Genomic DNA, 21367 nt, shown 5'->3' on the forward strand with positions numbered 1-21367 from the left:
TTTGTTTAGTGTGCTCCTGAGTGTGGATATATTGTTCACATCAGTCCAAACGAACCGAAATAAGGGGGAAAATGCACCAGAGTTCAGAAAAACCGTACCAAACCATTTTGGTGTGAAAGCCCCCTAAGACTCATTCCTCCTCTCTCCCCTAGCTCCTTATTTCTTATCCTCTCTTCTCTCTTCCTATCTATTCTCACTCATTACATTTACATTTACATTTAAGTCATTTAGCAGACGCTCTTATCCAGAGCGACTTACAAATTGGTGCATTCACCTTAAGATATCCAGTGGAACAACCACTTTACAATAGTGCATCTAAATCTCCTCCTTCCTTCCTCTCCTCTCCTCTCCCCCCAACCCCCACCTGTCCTCCACTCCCTCCTCTCCCCACTTCCCCTTCCCTCACCCCCCTCATAAATCCCCCCAGGTGCTAGCGATAGACCCAGATGATGGGGACAATGGGACAGTGGTGTACAGCATCAGCCCAGAGAACCCCTTCTACACCATCAACAGCAGCACAGGGAAGATCAGGACCAGCGGGGTTGTGCTGGACAGAGAGAGCTCCAACCCCAAAGACACACTGCTCATGAGGACCATCATCGTGTCTGCTGTTGACAGTGAGTCCCAACCTAGGCCAGAACTCTGTCTGTTTGTTGGTCAATCGGTTGGTCGATCAGTCGGCCGGTCTACATGTCTATTTGTCTGTGTTTGGCTGGCTAGCTGTGACTGAGACGCAGGTCTGTCTATTCATGTATTTGTGTGTATGTGTGTCTGTCTGGGGCTAAAGAGTGTGTAAATCTGTCAGCCTATAGCATCAGTATCTAAATTACAGTGGCAGTTTATGTGAGTCTCAGCAATAACACTCTTTTAACAAAATGTTCCTGCTACTTTAATATTGATGGTGAAAGTTTTATTGGTGTTTTGTGCTCTTGTAAATGCTGTGTTTGTTCCTCTGGCGCCTCCTCCAGTTGGCAGACCTCCACTGCGTTCCTCATTCAGCACCACGGTGTACATCAACCTGCTGGACCTGAATGACAACGACCCCACCTTCCTTAACCTGCCCTTTGTGGCCGAGGTGCCAGAAGGCCTGCCTAGTGGATCCTCTGTGTTCAAGGTTAGCACACCATTACAAGATATCCTCAGATTTAGTCTGACGGGCCTCATTCCATGATATGTCATCAATACATGCCAGTGTGGTGGATTAATCAGATATCATGACAGCGTGTGTGTGTGAAGGCTAATTGAAGATTTCCTTTATTTCTGTATCTGTCTGTCATGTCCTCCTCTCACTTCTGCTCACCACACCACTTCCATCTCTCTCTCCCTCTATCTCCCCTCTGTTTCCTATCCATACACCTCCTCTTATTCTTCTCCCCTCTCACCCTACCACCTCCCCTTTCCTCTCCTCTCCTCCCTTCCTCTCCTCTTTCTCTCCTCCTCTCCTCTCCTCTCCCTCCCTGTCCTCTCCCTTCATCCTGTCTCTTTCTCTCCCTCTCCATTCCTTTCCCTCAATCCCTCTCTCCTCTCCTCCCTCAGATCCAGGTGGATGACCCTGATGAGGAGGAGAATGGTATGGTTACCATGGCGCTACAGGTGGGCATGCCACGCCTTGACTTCTATCTCAACAGCACCACGGGCGTGCTGTACTCCACAGCAACGCTGGACCGTGAGCAGATTGGCCTGTACCACCTGAGGATTGTGGGATACGACCAAGGGCAGAACCCGCGCACCTCCACCAGCACCCTCACCATCACAGGTATGCAATAGTCAGGGCCCATATTCATAAAGCATCTCAGAGTAGAACTGCTGATCTAGGATCAGTTTTACCTTTCAGAACATAATAACTAAGATAGTGAGGACCTGATCCTAGAACACCATACCTAATTTCAGACGCTATGAAACTTTACACCATGTAAAGACAGATTCAAGTCTCACAGAGATTTGCAGAGTATAACCTTCTGGTCTGAAGCAGATCTTTTAGAAGCGCTGAGAGACTAATGAGAATCTATTAAATGTGTTGCTTGTCTTGTACACCTACTGAGCATGATTCATGAATATGAAAACATGAAAACTCAGTCTCTTTGTCTGTCTTTCTGTCTGTCTGTATGGCTGTCTTGTCTCTCTATGTCCCTCAGTCCTAGATGCCAACGACGAGACCCCCACGTTCTTCCCCAAAGTGTACAATGTGTCCCTGCAGGAGAGCGTCCCCAGGGACCATGTGGTGGCTCACCTCAACTGCTTTGACAACGACGCCGGCCTCAACGCTGAGCTCAGCTACTTCATCACAGGTCAGACTAAAGCCATGGCAGCCACAAATGTGTGCATCTGCGAGTGTGTGTGTGTGTGTGTGTGTGTGTGTGTGTGTGTGTGTGTGTGGTGTGTGAGTGGTTGGGCAACACGTGTGTGTTTCTAGAGTGGTTGGGCAAGACGTTGAGGTGTATTATGTGAATTTCCTACTCCTTGTGTATGTAGTGTACACACATACACAAGGAGTAGGAAATTCACATAATACACCTCTCTTAGAAAAAAGGGTTGCCAAGGGGTTCTTTGCGGAGGGATATGGTTCTACTAAGAACTGTTTTAATCAGAAGGGTTCTTTGTAAGTCAAAGGGTTCTATCTTATAACCTTTTACATCCCAAGAATAGTTTTTGGAAGAAAGGGTTATTTGATGGTTCTTTGGAAGGAAAGAAGAATTCTTTGGAAGGCAAGAAGGGTTTTACAAATAACCATATATAATATTTCCCAGCATGCTATAATGCAGTGATATTTTGAGAAGTGTTATATCTGTTGTTTTTGCATTGATTGGTTGATACATTTTATGCTACACAAAGATAAATAACATACCATTTTCTAAACTACTCCAATCTGTTAGTAATTGGATTTATTGCACCGGTTACTGAGATGGTTGTTCCTGTTGAGATGATGGAGGTAGTCTCGGTATTCAATCTTCCCTAACCGAATAGTCATTCTGAATGCAGGTTGCGGGTGATTAACAATTCTACTTGTTGGATACACATCACTTTGCAAGCCAGCTTAATGTGACTTGCAGGCCTGATGTGGCCTGTAAACCAGTGTAACACACCAGTGTTACCATATAACTAGGCCCTCAAAGAAAGGTCTCATGTATGTAATGTATTGTCATAAAACATACAATTTTAAAGGCTACTAAGGCTGGTGGAACTGTTCATAGAGGGTTCTAGGAAGAACCTTTAGATTATAAAATGGTTATTGATAGAACCCTTCATAGACGGGTCTAGGTAGAACTATATACAGTGGGTTCTTTGAAGAACCATGTGTAGAGGGTTCTAGATAGAAACCTCTACAAAGGATTCTATCCAGCACCAAAAAGGGTTCCCCTATTGGGACAAACCGAAGAACCCTGTATTATTTTACTTTTTTTCTAAGAGTGTAGTGTGTGTGTGCATGCAGACGTGCGTTCATTCGTGTGTATAAGCGAATAGCCCGAGATTTACATGTAATGTTCCACCATCTGTGTGTTGTGTTCTGCAGGTGGTAACCAGGATGGTAAATTCAGTGTTGGCTTCAGAAATGGTGTGGTCCGGACTGTGGTTGCCCTGGACAGAGAAACACTGGCTGCATACACACTGGTCATAGAGGCTATCGGTGAGTCCTAGCCCTATAAAATTATTTTTTAGTCCTAGCCCAATACTATTCTTCTTCATCTTTCTTTTTACTCTGTGTATTTAGACCAATTGTATTTGTTAAATTTTGGGCTTGTTTCAGTGTACATGTTCTGTACGATTTCAAACTTCAAATAACTTGGTTCAAAGCTACAATCCTTTTATACATCTGTGAGATTGAGAAGTGTGTAAGGGGTGCGTACTGGCGGCAGAGAAGTCAGACGCAGGAGAGCAAAAACTGTGTTTCCAACGGCGCAGTTTAATAATAAAAACCACTGGAAAACAGAACAATCAATAAATGGGTACAAAACCCAAGGCACACCAGACATAACGTGCACAAGCACTTACAATAAACAATACCGGACAAGGACATGGGGGGAACAGAGGGTTAGATACACAACATGTAATTGATGGAATTGAAACCAGGTGTGTGGGAAGACAAGACAAAACAAATGGAAAATGAAAGTTGGATCGGCGATGGCTAGAAGACCGGTGACGTCAACCGCCGAACGTCGCCCGAACAAGGAGAGGGACCGACTTCGGAGGAAGTCGTCACAAAGTGAGAAGGGATGTGTGCAAGTCTTCAGTGATGTAAAGTGTGTTGCTATGGTCTCAGTTTCTTTTCATCATCTTATCAAAGAGAGAACAATAAGGTCTGCATCCCAAATGCAACACTATTCCCAATGTACTGCGCTACTTTTCACCAGGGCCCATAGGGCTCTGGTTCAATGATGTGAACTTTGTAAGGAATAGGCTGCCATTTGGGATGCAAACAAGGTTTGAGATTTCCTGTTGTTGTTTTTCTTGAAACTTTTAAGTACATCTGAGTTGTTCTGGGGTGTCTCTGTGTGTGCTGATAGGGCTGTTCAGACAGCTCACTGTGTGTATACACTGAGTATACGAAACATTAGAAACACCTTCCTAATATTGACTCCAATGCTTCCCACAGTTGTGTCAAGTTGGCTGGATGTCATCTGGGTGGTGGGCAATTATTGATACACACAGGAAACTGTTGAGCTGTTGCAATTCTTGACACAAACCGGTGTGCCTGGTACCTACTACCATACCCAGTTCAAAGGCACTTAAATATTTTGCCTTGCCCATTCACCCTCAAGGCTTGAAAATCCTTCTTTAACCTATCTCATCCACTTCATCTACGCTGATTGAAATGGATTTAACACGTGATATCAATAAGGGACCATAGCATACACATGGTCAGTCTATGTCATAGAAATAGCAGGTGTTCTTAATGTTTTATATACTAATTTAGGCATGGAGAGGGGAAGAGAGAGAGGGGGGAGAGAAGAAGAGGGGGAGAGAAGAAGAGAGAAGGGATTGAAAGGATTGGTTTCTATTGTATGATTTTAATGATTAGATTATACAGTTGGTTTTATTTGCAAAGATCTTGACTTACTTTAGTTGAAATGCAACCAACGAATGCACTGAGTGTAATTATTGAAATGTAATATAAACATGTAGTTGTGTCATAAAAAAAACATAAAACTATGTTCACTGGCCCAGTTTCTCAGAAACTGACAGACACATACACACAGTGTTGTAATGTGTGAATGTGTGTATCCCTCAGACAATGGTCCATCAGGCAGCAGGAGGACAGGCACAGCCACAGTGTTTGTAAAAGTACTGGATGTGAACGACAACAGACCCATCTTCCTCCAGAACAGCTACGAGACCAGCATACTAGAGAATGTCCCAATAGGGACCAGCATCCTGCAGGTACCCAGGCAGGCTGAAACACACACACACACACACACATACACACACAGATAGATGCATGATCTTAATTTGATCACCCTGTTGCATCAGAACTTTCCTGCAATGCAATTTGATTTGAAGTTTAAAAAGGCTTCTGAAATTTGTAATGTAAACATTTTTAAATGTATAAACCTATACAAAAATGTCCATGTACGTGCACACACACACACACACACACACACACAGGTATGCACATAGAGTGGGTATAGAAAGTCACCACCCCCTTTCAAAATGTTCACCTTTTGTTGCTTTACAGCCTGAAATGAAAACACATAAAATGTGACTTTATTTACACACACTAACAAACAGTATTCAAGTGAAAAAAAATGACAAGTAACACAGTAAAATACCCTATTTGGATAAGTGAACCCCCCCTTAGAATTGCAATTGCAAACTGGATGAAGTATAACCAACCACCTTCCAGATCACAAATCAAGCTAATTGGTTTCCATCTGTGATCAATTGTAGTGACTTTGATTAGTTCAGAAATTGGCAGCTGTTCATGGAGGACTCCACTGCTTAGTAGTGCAATTCAAAGCAAAGAATCCATTATGGGTGGGAAGGTACTTTCAAAAGTTGTGGAAAGGCACAGGTCAGGGGATGGATATAAACATATTTTTTAAGAAGTGGAAGGTGTATGGCACCACCCAGACCCTGCATAGATCAGGCCGTCCCTCCAAACTAAATGACCGGGCAAGGAGGAGACTGATCAGAGAGGCTACCAAGAAGCCAATGGTGACTTTGAAGAAGCTTCAGGCCTTTATGGTAAAGACTAGTGCATGTGACCACAATATCACAAGCGCTCCACAAATCTGGCCTCTATGGGAGGGTGGCAAGAAAAAAAACACTCCTCAAAAAAATCCACATCGGGTCTCATTTGAGCTTTGCCAAAAATTACCTTGTAGATTCCAAGGCCAAGTGGCAAAATGTGCTGTGGTTAGATGAGACCAAAACTAAACTTTTTGGCCTGAATGCAAAACGATACATCTTTCCACCCAAAGAACACCATGTCTACAGTAAAGCATGGTGGTGGCAGCATCCTGTTGTGGGGGTGTTTCTCTTCAGCAGGGACAGGAGCACTTGTCAGGATAGAAGGGAAAATGGACAGTGCAAAATACCAACAGATTTTTGAGGAGAACCTGCAGCCCTCTGCCAGGATGTTGAAAATGGGAAGATGGTTCATGTTTCAACATGACAATGACCCAAAGCACACCGTCAAAGCAACCGTACAGTGGCTGAAGTACAAGAAGGTGAATGTCCTTGAGTGGCCTAGTCAGAGCCCAGTCCTTGTGCAGTCACTATGCAATTTGACTGAGCTTGAACACTTCTGCAAGGAAGAATGGGCAAATATTGCAGTCTAGGTGTGCAAGGTTAGTAGAGACATGTTCAAAGAGTGTAATGACTGTAATTCAAGCAACATTTTCTTAATAACTCAGGGGGTGTTCACTTGTCCAAATAGGGTATTTTACTGTTTTAATTGTAATGAAAGTTCTTTAGATTTTTTTCTCACTTCGATATTGTGGGTAACTGTGTATAAATAAAGCTGGGAAAAAGTCTGATTTAAGTGTTTTCATTTCAGGCTGAAAGGCAACAAAAGTTAAACATTTTGAAAGGGGTGGTGACTTTCTATACCCATTATGCACACACACACACACACACACACACACACACACACACACACACACACACACACACACACACACACACACACACACACACAGTGGTGTAAAGTATTTAAGTACAAATACTTTAAAGTACGACTTAGCTTGTTATGTGAGGTATCTGTACTTTACTATTTATATGTTTTACAACTTTTACTTCACTACATCCTAATGAAAATGATGTACTTTTTACTCCATACACCCAAAAGTACTCGTTACATGCTTAGCAGGACAGCAAAATGGTCCAATTCATGCACTTATCAAGAGAACATCTCAACTGCCTCTGATCTGGTGGACTCACTAAACACACATGCATCATTTGTAAAGTGTGCCCCTGGCTATCCATAAATAAAATGGTACCATCTGGTTTGCTTAATATAAGGAATTTGAAATGATTTATACTTTTACTTTGGTACTTAAGTATAGTTTTGCAATTACATTTACTTTTGACTTAAAACCAAATTATTTTTTAATTTGACCTTTATTTAAATAGGCACGTCAGTTAAGAACAAATTCTTATTTACAATGATGGCCTACCAGGGAACAGTGGGTTAACTGCCTTGTTCAAGGGCAGAATGACAGATTTTTACCTTGTCAGATCAGCGATTTGATCTAGCAACCTTTCAGTTACTGGCCCACTAAGCTACCTGCCACCCGAAGTAGTATTTTACTGGGTGACTTTCACTTTTACTTCAGTTGTTTTCTATGAAGGTATCTTTACCTTTACTCAAGTATGACAATTGGGTACTTTTTCCACCACACACACACACACACATACATTCTAATTCATTCAACCCAAGTATTTGAAATTACTTTAAAATAGTAGGCTGTTTATAGGAATTTATCTGAATATACAAATACTTCCAATAGAAGTAGTTGATTTGCGTCACATTATTTGAAAATACTCAAATACACAGAACATAAATATTTAAATAACAAATAATCAAATACACACACAAAATGAGAAAACATGATTATTTTCTAAAACAACCCAACATTTTACATAACAAAACAATACCACAAAATGTTCTAATACAACAATCAAAATGTACAAAACAATTCACATCAACCACAGAGGCTGGTATCCCTTTTGGCAGAACCTTAGGCTTGCACCTGCTTCTCTGGTCTGTTACAACATGACCAATCAACAGATAGGGTCACGGTGAATAATGTTCCAAATAACGACATGGACTGGTAAAGTAAAGGTTATCTTGAAGTAAGGATCTGTCATTGTTAAGTTAGAAGTACATCCATGGACAGGCAGGACTGTGGTCAAGTCTGAATGCTGTGGTCAAGTTATGGTTAGAGCAGTCACCTCCATGACCGGGCCTGCATTCATCCCATGGTCAGAGCGTCGTCATATCTCTGTAATGTAGTCAAACAGGCAGGGCATGGTAAGGTGGGGTGTCGGTGAGCTGCTGTGGTCAGGTTGCGGTCTGGTTGTAAAGTAGTGGTTGCTGCGGTCTGGCCTGCGTTGGGGCGGTCGTCTGAAAGAGGAGGTGAACGACCACCGCAAGAGCCCAGTCTCTTCCACAGCTTGAGCTGGGGCTCCGAGGAGGCCCACGGACCAGGGCCTGAACCACAGCCTCCATCTGAGTCCTCCTCTGTCTGGGCGACCCACGACACAATGCCAGGAATATAGCACAGCCAGCCAAGAGTAGGGACAGCCCTAGATCCATCATAATCGTCAGCAGAGTGTCATGGGGCTCTGAGGGTAGTTTCAAGTTTTATTGTCACGTGCACAAGTACAGTGAAATGCCTTTCTTGCAGGCTCTTTCCCAACAATGCAGTAATCAATATCACTAGTAAAAATATTACACACGAAAAATTGAAATAATAAGAACACGAGAAAGTAAGTAAGCTATATACAGGGTCAGTTCCAGTGTCAGTGCCAATACCATATTTACAGTGTGCAGGGATACTGAATTGGTAGAGGTAGATACAGAATCTATTGGGGTAAGGTTATTAACTGTTAGGATATGATAAACAGAACAGCATATATGATGATTGTATGCGTGCGTGTGTGTGTAGAGTCAGTAGGAATGTGTGTGCGTGTTACGCGTTTGTGAGCAAATTAAGTGTGTGTGTGTGTGTGTGTCTGTTGGAGTGTCAGTGTGAGCGTGTAGAGTGCTGTGAGTGTGCATAGAGTCAGTGCAAAAATAAAATGAAAAGGTCAATGCAGCTAGTCTGTCTAACCATTTTTGTCTTATGGCTTGGGGATATAAGCTGTTCAGGAGTCTGTTAGCGTCAGACTTGTTGCACCGGTACAGCTTACCATGCGGAAGCAGAGAGAACAGTTTATGGCTTGGGTGGCTTCCTTTCACACTGCCTGATATAGAGGTCCTGAATGGCAGGGAGTTCGACCCCAGTGATGTACTGAACTGTCCGCACCACCCTCTGTAGTGCCATACGATCGAGGGCGGTGCATTTGCCATATGAAGTAGTGATGCAGCCAGTCAAGATGCTCTCAATGGTATGACGTTTTGAGGATTTGAGGGCCTCATGCCAAATGGTGTCCACTTGACAAAATGTGTCCACCCCTGTGTCACAATGGGATTCGATTAGCTGTTAGCTTCCGTGTCTATAGCAAAGGTGGGATGAGCTAATGCTTTGAATTTTGGAGATCATTACAGCCAAAATGATGTTCTTTTCATTCCCACTGTGTAAACAAAGCTAATTTCCGTGAAAATGTTGCTGCTAAAATGAGTTTTGTTTAACTAACTAAGATGAATAGAATACTGTTGACCAACCCCATTTCGTACAAATTTGCTCAACCGCAGCATTCAAGCGAGGCTGCAATGAAAACTAATGGGACTGTAGTGACTGAGTTGGCATCAAAATCCGGGGGTGAACTATGTTTCTATTCAAGCGTTGATTGACATGGTAATGGCCCGATAGTATTGGAGAAACGTACAGCATGCATAAAGCAACTCATTCTGTGTCATACAGCCTCTCTCCACCAGGTGTAGCGCTTCTCTCGCAGTTTAAAAATAAGAAAAGGACAGGGACAAGGTAAGGGGATACCTAGTCAATTGTACAACTGAATGCATACATTTTTTGCGTCATCACTGCAAGCCATCATTACTCTCAAAAGCTGCGACAGTCGCTGTTTACTTTTCAGACAAAACTTACACAACATTGAACAAAACTATAGACACACATACAGTACAACAATTACATATGACGGCCTAGGAACCCACTGTTCCTAGGCCGTCATTGAAAAAAAGACTTGCCTAGTTAAATAAAGGTAAACATTTTTTTTTTTAAGAAACACAAGTTGCATATAAAAAAAAAAGCGGTCCTAAAGACAATTACACTCTTCTATGATATTTACATTGCCCAAGTGTTTAAACTCCACCAAGGTGACTGGACCATCAATTGTTTAAATGTTCAGGAGAGAATTCCAGGACCACAGAGCTAACTAACAAAAACAATTTCTACCATGATCTGTTCTAATTCTTGGTACTGTTAAAAGCAAATGAGAATGGGACCGTAATTGATATTTATTTACTGATCTGATTAAAAAAAGAACAGAGATAGTGGCATTTTACCCAATATGGCCTTATAAATCAGTGCAAGGTCAATGACGACCAGCCAATGGCCCAATAGAGATCACAATGCTGTGTTAGACATTTTTGATTGGTAATGAACCTGAGGGCCGCACAATATACTAAATCAAATCAAATCAAAATCAAATTTATTTGTCACATACACATGGTTAGCAGGTGTTAATGCAAGTGTAGCAAAATGCTTGTGCTTCTAGTTCCGACCATGCAGTAATATCTAACAAGTAATCTACCAATTCCACAACAACTACCTTGTACACACAAGTGTAAAGGAATGAATACGAATATGTACATAAAAATATATAAATGAGTGGTGGCCGAACGGCGTAGGCAAGATGTAATAGATGATATGGAGTACAGTAGATACATATGAGATGAGTATTGTAGGGTATGAAAACATATAAAGCGGCATTGTTTAAGGCGGCTAGTGATACATTACATCAGGATGTCATAGAGTACAGTATATACATATGGGATGAGTAATGTAGGTTATGAAAACATTATATAAAGTGGCATTGTTTAAAGTGGCTAGTGATACATCTAATACATCAAGATGGCAAGATGCAGTAGATGGTATATTATACAGTATATACATATGAGATGAATAATGTAGGTTATGTAAACATTATCTAATATAAATAATATATTAGATAATGGAATACCTGGAATACCTGGGATAGAATATAGTAATCCTTCTAACCCCACCCCCCAAAAAAAATATATTGTAAAGTGGTTGTTCCACTGGATATCATAAGGTGAATGCACCAATTTGTAAGTCGCTCTGGATAAGAGCGTCTGCTAAATGATGTAAATATAAAATGTAAATAAAGTGGCAAGTGATAAATTGATTACATCAATTTTCCCATTATTAAAGTGGCTTGAGTTGAGTCAGTATGTTGGCAGCAGCCACTCAATGTTAGTGATGGCTGTTTAACAGTCTGATGGCCTTGAGATAGAAGCTGTTTTTCAGTCTCTCGGTTCCAGCTTTGATGCACCTGTACTGACCTCGCCTTCTGGATGTTAGCGGGGTGAACAGGCAGTGGCTCGGGTGGTTGCTGTCAAGTGCTCTCAGGGTAGTGGTTGAGGCCTGCATATATATAACATCACTAAAATCTAAAGCCACCAGTAATGTACATTGTACCAGCTCCTTCCTGGCTTCCAGAGAAAAATGTGCCTTATGCAGGTAATAAAAACCTATTTTCAACTTGAGCTTCCTTGTCAAGTTCTCCACATGAACAGTGAAGCTCAGCTTGTCATCCACCCACACTCCCAAATATTTGTACACTTTCACTTGCTCTATAGTATGTCCATCCAATGTAGCAATGACATGATTAGTAACATGCCAGGCCTTTGAAAATACCATGCATTTTGTTTTACCTGAATTCAGAACCAGCTTCAAATCATACAGATTCTGTGTTAAATGCTCTTTGGGCATTTTCAAATGCTAAAGATAAACTACTACCACTTCAACAGTGGGCCCAAAATAGAACCTTGCGGAACATCTGAGCACAACTCTATGGACTCAGATTTACAACCATCCGCCATTACACTTTGTGTACAATTTGATAGGTAGAGCATGACCAGTAATTCCACAATATTTTAACCTTTGCACCAACACAGCATGGTCCACGGTGTCAAATGCCTTCGACAAATCAATAAAGACAGACACACAATGTAACTTCTTGTCAATAGCATTTAAAACCTTCAATGTCCCGAAATAGTGCTGTGGCCAGACCTAAAACCTGATTGTATGGCATTTAAAATGTTGTTTTCTCAGAGGTAGGCCTTCAGCTGCCTACTAACTAAGGACTCCAGTACCTTAGACAGTACAGACAATTTTGATATTGGTCGACAGTTGTCAAGTAGCGAAGGATCTCCACCTTTCAGGAGAGGCAGTACAAAAGCAGATTTCCATAACTTGGGGATTTCCTTAACGACAAGCATGAGGTTAAAAATACATGTTAAGGGGGAGCAATGTTGTCTGCAGCTAAGTGTAGGCGGCGGGGGTCTAGATCATCAGGGCCAGGGGATTTTTTTATCAATTTCTTTCAGGGCTTTACGCACTTCTGAAACAGAGAAGAATGAGTAAGAGAATCATGTGGAGTGCACAGGGGTGTCAGGTAAATTCAAAGGAGGCTCATTTAGACCTTTAACCTTTTCAAATAAACTGCCTACATCTGGAAAATGCTGATTTAAGGCTTTCAGAATAGAGGTTCTCTTAGTTACAATCTGTGTGTCTACCAACAATTGTTTGGGAAGTTGTGTATCTTTTTTGCACTCCAAACCTTTCACTACATGCCAAAATTTGGAGGGGTTATTTAAATTATCAGATGTAGATTTAAGTTAGTGATCTGCTTTCAGTTTTTGGGTCATAAACACAGCCAGATTTCGAAGACATTTAAAAGCCATCCAATCATCCACCGAACCCGACCCTCTTGTTTTAACCCACATAACATTTCTTTCCTTTATGATTTTAATAAGTTCATCTGTAAACCTAGGGTCCTCTCTGCCCTTAATCCTGATTTTTTTGAAAGGGGCATGCCTATTGCATACATCCTGGAATGCTTTGTGGAAGTAAGAGATTGTTAATTCAACATCAGGGATTTATTCAATTCTATTCCATTCAATGCTTAATACATAATGTAAAAAACCTTGAATATCAAACTGTTTCCAGTTTCTTTTCGTAATGACACATGGAGATCACTTAGGAATTTTACCATCCCTCACACAGGCAATAGCACAGTGATCACTTATGTCATTTGCAAAAATACCAATAGCATTAAAATGATGAGGAGTATTGGTTAAGATCAAATCAATCAAAGAGGATTTCAGAGGATACTTTATAGTAAACCTAGTTACACTGTTGACCATCTGAGTGAGATTGTAGGTATTGCATATCATTTTGAGTTGATCAGAGCTAGATGTTAACCAATCCTGATTCAGATCACCCATCAAGACAAACTCAGAGTTGACATGCTGTGATAACAATTCGAAAATACAATCCAGGGAGCCAGCAAGATAGAACACTATTTAAAGATGAGTCGAGATTTAGGTTCAAAGACAGATATTCAAATTGCTTAGGTCAGAACGACCGCTGAGAACTTGTCTTTTCTGCATACAGTAACACCACCACCCTTAGATTTACGATCTGCAGAAAAATTTGTAATGATTTATAACAATATTTTTGTCTGTAATAGATTTTTTGAGCCAGGTTTCAGAAAGCATAAATACGTCAGGGTCAGCAGTTTTTATGCATATATTTATAAAATTAAGCTTCGGCAGAAGTCTTCTTACATTTATATACAGAAACTTCAGGCCACTGACTAAAAATGTCAGGACCTGTGTTAGATTGCACATTTCCAGACAGTAGAAGCAGCAAGATAATGGGAAGTCTAAATCGGGGGTTACAACATTTGGATTTACAGACAGCACTTGAACGACAATCCACAGTCACCAGAGTCTTTAACGCCACATATTTTAGGAGAGTCCAGAGACATGGTTAAGTTCCAAGAGAACAGTCCTGATATTTAAGTGCAAGAGTCCGATTTCGCCCATGTTGTTTGGGGGGAAGTGCAGAGTTCTCGCATGCATTTACAGAGCAAGCGTTTGGTTTCTCCAAAGGCACGAGGGAGAAACAGTCATATATTTCCTCATTCACAGAGCAACAGGCTCTAAAAGTATCACCAACATTGTAAAAGCCAAGGGTAGACAAGAGCAAAATAAGTAACAGCAGCATGTTTGTTTTTTGCCCTATCAATCTAAGATATGTAGCCAACACAACGCTAAACACTAACACTAAATGAACTACGACTTAATATAAAAGCATTACTAAATAATAATACAAACATAGTAAGAATCACTATTCAATTGTCAAAGACTCCAGCCACCCTAGTCATAGACTGTTCTCTCTGCAACCGCACAGCAAGCGGGACTGGAGCGCCAAGTCTAGGTCCAAGCTTCTACCCCCAAGCCATAAGACTCCTGAACATCTAATCAAATGGCTACCCAGACAATTTGGATTGCCCCCCCCCCCCTCTTTTGCGCTGTTGCTACTCTGTTGTTATCATCTATGCATAGTCACTTTAATAACTCTACCTACATGTACATATTACCTCAACTAACCGGTGCCCATGCACATTGATTCTGTACTGGTACCGCCCTGTATATAGTCTCGCTATTGTTATTTTCTGCTGCTTTTTAATTATGTGTTACTTTTATTTCTTATTCTTATCCGTATTTTTTTAAACTGCATTGTTGGTTAGGAGCTCGTAAGTAAGCATTTCACTGTAAGGTCTACTTGTGTCATGCCCAAAGTAGATGTCCTAACCAACTTGCCAAAACTATAGGTTGTTAACAAGAAATTTGTGGGGTGGTTGAAAAACCAGTTTTTATGATTCCAACCTAAGTGTATGTAAACTTCTGACTTCAACTGTAGATAACAGGAACTTCGATAGGCTAAAGTACAGGCAGGGAATAGGCAAAAGGCATCATTAGTGAGGCAGGCAAAAACTATCATACACGGGAGGAGTAAATCACAGGAAACACAACGCTCTGATAGACATGTGTCACAAAACAAACAATACCTCACAGTGATGGGGTGCAAAGATCTGAACTAAATACTGTGTGATAATGAGTTACAGATGTGTGAACAGGTGATTCAAATTCAGGTGATTGGGATCTGGAGAGTGAGCTGCGTTTGGGGGTTTACGTGTTTGAGGGTGTGAGTTTGAAGCAGGCGTTATTGTGGAAGGCAGTGACAGCGCTCGGGAGATTTTTCAGCCTTCTAAGAGGACCAAATCTGAAGTGTGGTTGTATTTTGGGTTTTACAAGAGTTCTGAGGGAAACTTAATCGAAGATGGTCACCCTGTCTGCAGAAAATGCTACAAAAAAATGCTGTGGATGGGGGCAACACTTCAAATCTTTTGAGTCATCTTTGTGACCACCACCCACTATTTTATAGCGAATGCAAGGTAAGTTAACTTTTAGCTCAATGCATGATGTGGGGACTTTGGAATTGGGAAAAATGTCATGGTTTGTTTGTCTAACTTGCTAATAGCTTGTCAATAATGTAAACTGAAGCTTTCAGTGTTACCTACTCCTGTAAAAACACTACGCGTTGTTCTGCTGCTGTATGCATTGTGTGTCTGCAGACTCTATTCGCCCATTGCACACGATAATACGTTATGTAGTTTAGTCACCCAACCAACATATTTTGTTAATTTAAAATCCATCAGTCGTCGACTTGGTTGTAAGTGTTCCAACAGGAGAAACACTATATACTCCTATACAAGACTCCTGTATTTATGTCAATTGTTGGACATTGCAATTACTATCACTGTCTTCTTAAGACTCATTTGTATTTATGTAAATTGTGCATGGGGTCATTGCATATACTCAAATGCAACACAGAAGATAGACTGTGTGAGTGAATAATTATAATGTAACAACACTAATAATAATAATAATAATAATACATTTGCTATTCCCTTCTTTACAGAGTGGGCATGCAGCAGGCAAACCCAGTGATGCTGGGTGCAAGCATTTAAAAGGCAGGCTGCTTTTGCACCCACATAAGAAAATGCTCAAGACCTCACTGTAGCCCTTTCATATTACATTGCAAAGGACATGATGCCATTTCAAATTGTTGAGGCCTGGTTTTCTGAGGCTGATGAAGGTTGCCGTGCCTCACTACAAAGTGCCATCACGAACATTCCTTTCCAAGGCTGAAATCCCAAACCTGTACAACCAGGTTAAAGCTGATGTTGGAAAAAGTTTGGCTCAAGGCACATGGTTTGCTGCAACTACTGACCTCTGGACTAGTGAAAGCGGGGGTGGTCTACATCAGCTTCACTATCCATTACCTCACCCCAGACTGGCAACTGGAATCAAACTGCCTGGGACACAGTACTTCCCAGAAGATCACTCGGCTCACAACATCCGAGAGGTTTTAGAGAATATGCTAGAAGAGTGGAGGATCAACAAGAAAGACCTGGTCTGCAAAAGCACAGACAACACAACAAACATGATCAATGCTTTTTAAGAGTTCCCAGATCTGTGGCTTGTGTGCTTTGGCCATAATTTCAACCTGGCCATCTCAAAGGCTCTGAAAATTTAGAGTTGACACAGCAGTCAAGGCCTGCCATCATCTGGTCCAAGGCTTCTCACGGAGCTGTAAGGGAAGGAGAAAACTGAGAGAAAAGCAAGCTGCCTTCAACATGCCACAGAAGGCTCTGATCCATGATGTGGTGACCCAATGGGGCTCTACACACAAGATGCTTGAGCATTTCCTCAGCCACCAGCAGCCAGTTTGTGCGACACTGGCTGGAGGAACATGGCATCTGATGCCCAAGGATGCAGATATAAGTGTCATGGAGCAACTGTGCAAGCTCCTTGAACCTCCTGAGCAAGTTTACAGATGCATTTGCCTCAGAGACACGAGTGACACTGTCAGCCATCAAGCCTGTCGGCGGGCACATTGTCTCCCCTCGCAGATCACTACTTAAACCAGATAAAGTAAATATGCTGACATTTTTACATTTCAATCTCAAGTGAACAAAGATGCATACATACAGGATGTTATGCCAGCAGCAACTTATTTCTTTATGAAGGCGAGAACGGACATACAATCAGTGCTGTTCACTTGATGTGTTTACATGTTTTGTTATTTTAATGACAAGACCTGCACATTTTGATTTTCTTATTTAGTTGTGTTCATTTAAACCTGCACTAGTGAAACTTTTACCTCCCATGGCCACATGATGCCATCTTTAATGTTAATGTTTTTATTTGAATGTTTATGCACACAAAAAGTACATAGTGCTGCTAATTTTATTTGTTATTTGTTTGTTTTTCAATATAAAACTTGGTGAAATGATTTCAGCGTGTGTGTATCAGTACTTTTTTAACATTTCCAGCACATTTTAACAATACCGCGATAATACTGATAACCGTGATTATTTTGGTCACTATAATCGTGATATGAAATTTTCATAACGTGCCTTGGTCCTCACCACTTCCTTGCTGACTTTGCTCAGGCTGGTCGCCGTCGACTTGTCTGTACTTTACATTTCATCTTGATGTACTGTATCTTGATTGTCAAATCTCAAAAATAAGCACAATAATACTTTAGCCCATCTTCTAGAGTGATATTTTGTATCTAACAATATAACACTAACCCTGTAGTGGAGGACAAAAGGACTGTATTATTCTTAAGTTGCTGGCTCAGTTTGGGTATGTTCGCCTCCGGGCGTCAGTCAGAACAAAATGATGGCAAAACAGTGAACAGTTTTGAGGAATAACAGTATATAGCAGGCACAGTATGCACAGGGCTATGGCTTGATCAATCAGAAGGATACTGCTTGTACCACTGTTGCATGACTATGAATGTGGAAATCAAATCGGTGAAATGCTTACTTACAAGCCCTTAACTAACAATGCAGTTTTAAGAAAAATACCTACAAAAATAAGAAATATAGTAACAAATAATTAAAGAGCAGCAGTAAAATAACAGCCCCGTCAATGAGAATAAGGGCGTGCTCGGGCCTCCTTTTCTTATAGTCCACAATCATCTCCTTAGGGTGAATGTGTGGGTTCTCTAGGAGAGAGCAGAAAACAAATGCCATTGAATGCCCCTTTTTTTAAATTTTCACCTAAAATGACATAACTGCTTGTAGTTTGTAGCTCAAGCCCCGAAGCAAGGATATACATATTCCTGGTACCATTTGAAAGGAAACACTTTGAAGTTTATGAAAATGTGAAAAGAATGTATTAGAATATAACACAATAGATCTGGTAAAAGATAATACCATCATCTTTGAAATTCAAGAGAAAGGCCATAATGTATTATTCCAAAGTTTTAGACTGATCCAATGAACCATTGTATTTCTGTTCAACATTGTGTATCAACACTGCCCAAATGTGCCTAAGTTGTTTATTAATAACTTTTCATGTTCAAAATTGTGCACTCTCCTCAAACAATAGCATGTTATTCTTTCACTGTAATAGCTACTGTAAATTGGGCAGTGCAGTTAGATGAACAAGAATTTAAGCTTTCAGCCAATATCAGATATGTCTATGTCCTGGGAAATGTTCTTGTTACTTACAACTTCATGCTAATCGCATTAGCCTACGTTAGCTCAACCGTCCCGTAGAAGGGACACTGATCCCGATTAATATCAGGATAACATACTGTACATAGGCTTACAATGACATTATGTGACACCACTTAGAATATAAACTACTGTATAAAGGAATCACTATAACCATGTTACCACATACAGTGCGTTCGAAAAGTATTCAGACCCCTTGACTTTTTCCTCATTTCTACACACAATCAGTGGCGACCCGTCATTCAGGGCAGGTGGGGCTCACCTGTTTTGAGTCCCGCATTGTTTTTGGAGGGGGGGGGCTTGCCTGTTTTGCATTTTATTTTGGCATTAATATGTGTCACATATCAGCTTGCAAACAATGTAAAATATATATATCATTGAGTTAATAAACCTGCATACAAACGGGCAGTTCCAAAATGCAGGTTTTCAGCCTAGCTCAGTGCTTTCTGTGGTGGTGTGGCATTCCAACAGAAAATAGGAGCATTGCATTGTGATTGGCTCAGCATTGCACCGTGATTGGCTCAGTGTTCTGTCACTCATGGGGACATTACTTCACCCGGCTAAGGGTAGACATCAAGAATGTGAGCCGTTTGGGCCCACGCGTTTATCGAAGGAAGAATGATTACTGGGTAACTCGGTTGACAAATACCAAATTGGAACTGTGAATTCTTCCATGAGTACAGTTAAGGTACTGCCACAAATAAATGTACCGTTCAAACTACAACTGATGCACACTTGCCAACAAAAAAAAGGAAGTAAATAGATTTGTTATTCTGTTAACCACCGCTACCTCAGCTGAGCGTAGTTTTCATTCGGAGTAATCCTCTCAACGTTCACTGTTTGTTTTATTGTTCACATTACTACTTGTGTTATCTAATTTGTGTTCTTTCTTTTTTAATGCAGGAGTTTGTTTTCAATTCACTCAATATTGTTAGTCTGAATGCTAGGGGTTTGAGAAATCTTACAAAAAGGAAAGATTTATATTTATATTGTAAACGCAGTAACGCAGATTTTGTCCTTCTTCAGGAAACTAATTCGGGTGAAAGTGATTTTAAATTTTGGAAAGCACAATGGGGAGATATGGCCTATTTCAGTCATGGATCAAATCAGTCTGCTGGTGTTTTGATACTTATTCACAAGTTTAAAGGTGACGTTCTAGAATCCACATCTTCACAAGACGGGAGATGGGTCATAGTAACTGTTAAACATGACAATGCTATATTCATCATTTGTAATGTATACGGACATAACTCACATGCTCCTAATAAGACCCCTTTTGCCCAATTTACCAGGAAAGTACAGGATTTAAGCAACAAATACTCAGAGGCTTTTCTAATTATTTCAGCAGATTTTAATGAAACACCTGATGATCGTTTTCCTCCTAGAACGAGTCAAAGCCCTCAAAACAGTAATATTATCACTACATTATGCAAGGATCTCTGTGTTGAGGATGTCTGGCGTTATTTCAATCCAGATGCAAAGGGTTATACCTGGACCAACAAAACTACATCATGTAAATCTAGAATAGATTTATTCCTAATTTCCCATTTTTTGTTACAATTTGTTATAGATGTAGATCATCAGTTGGCTCCCTTTTCTGATCATCACTTGATTTCCCTGAATTTACAAGCTACTCAAAAATCAAAAGATACTCGAGGATATTGGAAATTAAACAACACACGTCTTAAAGATACTACACCCATTGAAAACAAATCTTTAGCTAAAGATATTTTTGCAAGAAAAGACTTTGGTCATGGAAGTCGATGGGAATTTTTCTATTATAAAGTCAGAGTGGTAGCCATTAAATGCGCCAAAGAGCTTATGCAATTAAAGAACCTTAGAGAAAAGGAGATGATGAGCAAGCTTGACAGTTTTCTAAAGAAAGATAATCTATCTGAACAAGAGGAGTCTGTATTCAAGTCTTTACAACTAGAATTAGAACAGCTTTACACGGATCTGGCAAAGGGTGCCTTTGTAAGGTCAAGAGCAAAATGGATTGAAGAGGGGGAAAGAAACACTAGTTACTTTTTTGCACTTGAAAAAAGAAACTACAAAAGAAAATCTATAACTGCACTCAAAATGAACAATGTTTTATGCAAAGATCCCATTACAATATCATCATTTGTCAATTCCTTTTATGAAAACCTTTACAGCTCTCAATTTCAAGAAGATGGTTGTGAAAGCTACATTTGCCACATTCAGAATTATGTCCCTGTAATTGAGGATGATTTCCACTCAGTTTGCGATTCACCTGTGTCAATTGAAGAAATTAGAGAGGCTCTGAATTCAATGGAAAAAGGGAAATCACCTGGCCCTGATGGCCTGTCAGTTGAATTCTATAGACAGCTTTGGGAGTTACTTGAAGACCCGATTTTTATGTTTCAAGATTGCATTAAAAGTGGGGAAATGGTCTCCACTATGAAACAGGGCCTTATTTCATTGATTCCGAAGCCCGATTAAGACTCTTATCTCATTGACAATTGGAGACCAATGACTTTATTAAATATTGATTACAAATGAATTGCTCTGGTTTATGCCAAAAGATTAAAGAAAGGAATAGATACCATTATAAATTAGACTCAAACAGGATTTATGAAGGGCCGTCATATAAGCTCTA

At 40.6% G+C, this 21367-nt stretch overlaps 1 protein-coding gene and 1 long non-coding RNA gene across 2 annotated transcripts in view; both read left to right on the plus strand.

Annotated features, from left to right (window-relative positions):
* Nucleotides 1-21367, plus strand: part of LOC115194080 (cadherin-23-like) — a 752381-nt gene that overhangs the window by 523072 nt on the left and 207942 nt on the right. The window contains exons 22-27 of the mRNA XM_029753428.1: nucleotides 428-617; nucleotides 969-1114; nucleotides 1537-1756; nucleotides 2136-2288; nucleotides 3512-3625; nucleotides 5228-5376. Of these exons, the coding sequence (XP_029609288.1) occupies nucleotides 428-617; nucleotides 969-1114; nucleotides 1537-1756; nucleotides 2136-2288; nucleotides 3512-3625; nucleotides 5228-5376 (972 nt within the window). The remainder of the gene's footprint in view (nucleotides 1-427; nucleotides 618-968; nucleotides 1115-1536; nucleotides 1757-2135; nucleotides 2289-3511; nucleotides 3626-5227; nucleotides 5377-21367) is intronic.
* LOC115194082 (uncharacterized) lies at nucleotides 15342-17516 on the plus strand. Its single transcript, XR_003878285.1, has 2 exons — nucleotides 15342-15612; nucleotides 16140-17516. It is a non-coding gene; the product is annotated as an uncharacterized LOC115194082 (long non-coding RNA).

The sequence above is a fragment of the Salmo trutta genome, chromosome 5, assembly GCF_901001165.1.
Source record: "Salmo trutta chromosome 5, fSalTru1.1, whole genome shotgun sequence".
Classification (NCBI taxonomy): Eukaryota; Metazoa; Chordata; class Actinopteri; order Salmoniformes; family Salmonidae; genus Salmo; species Salmo trutta.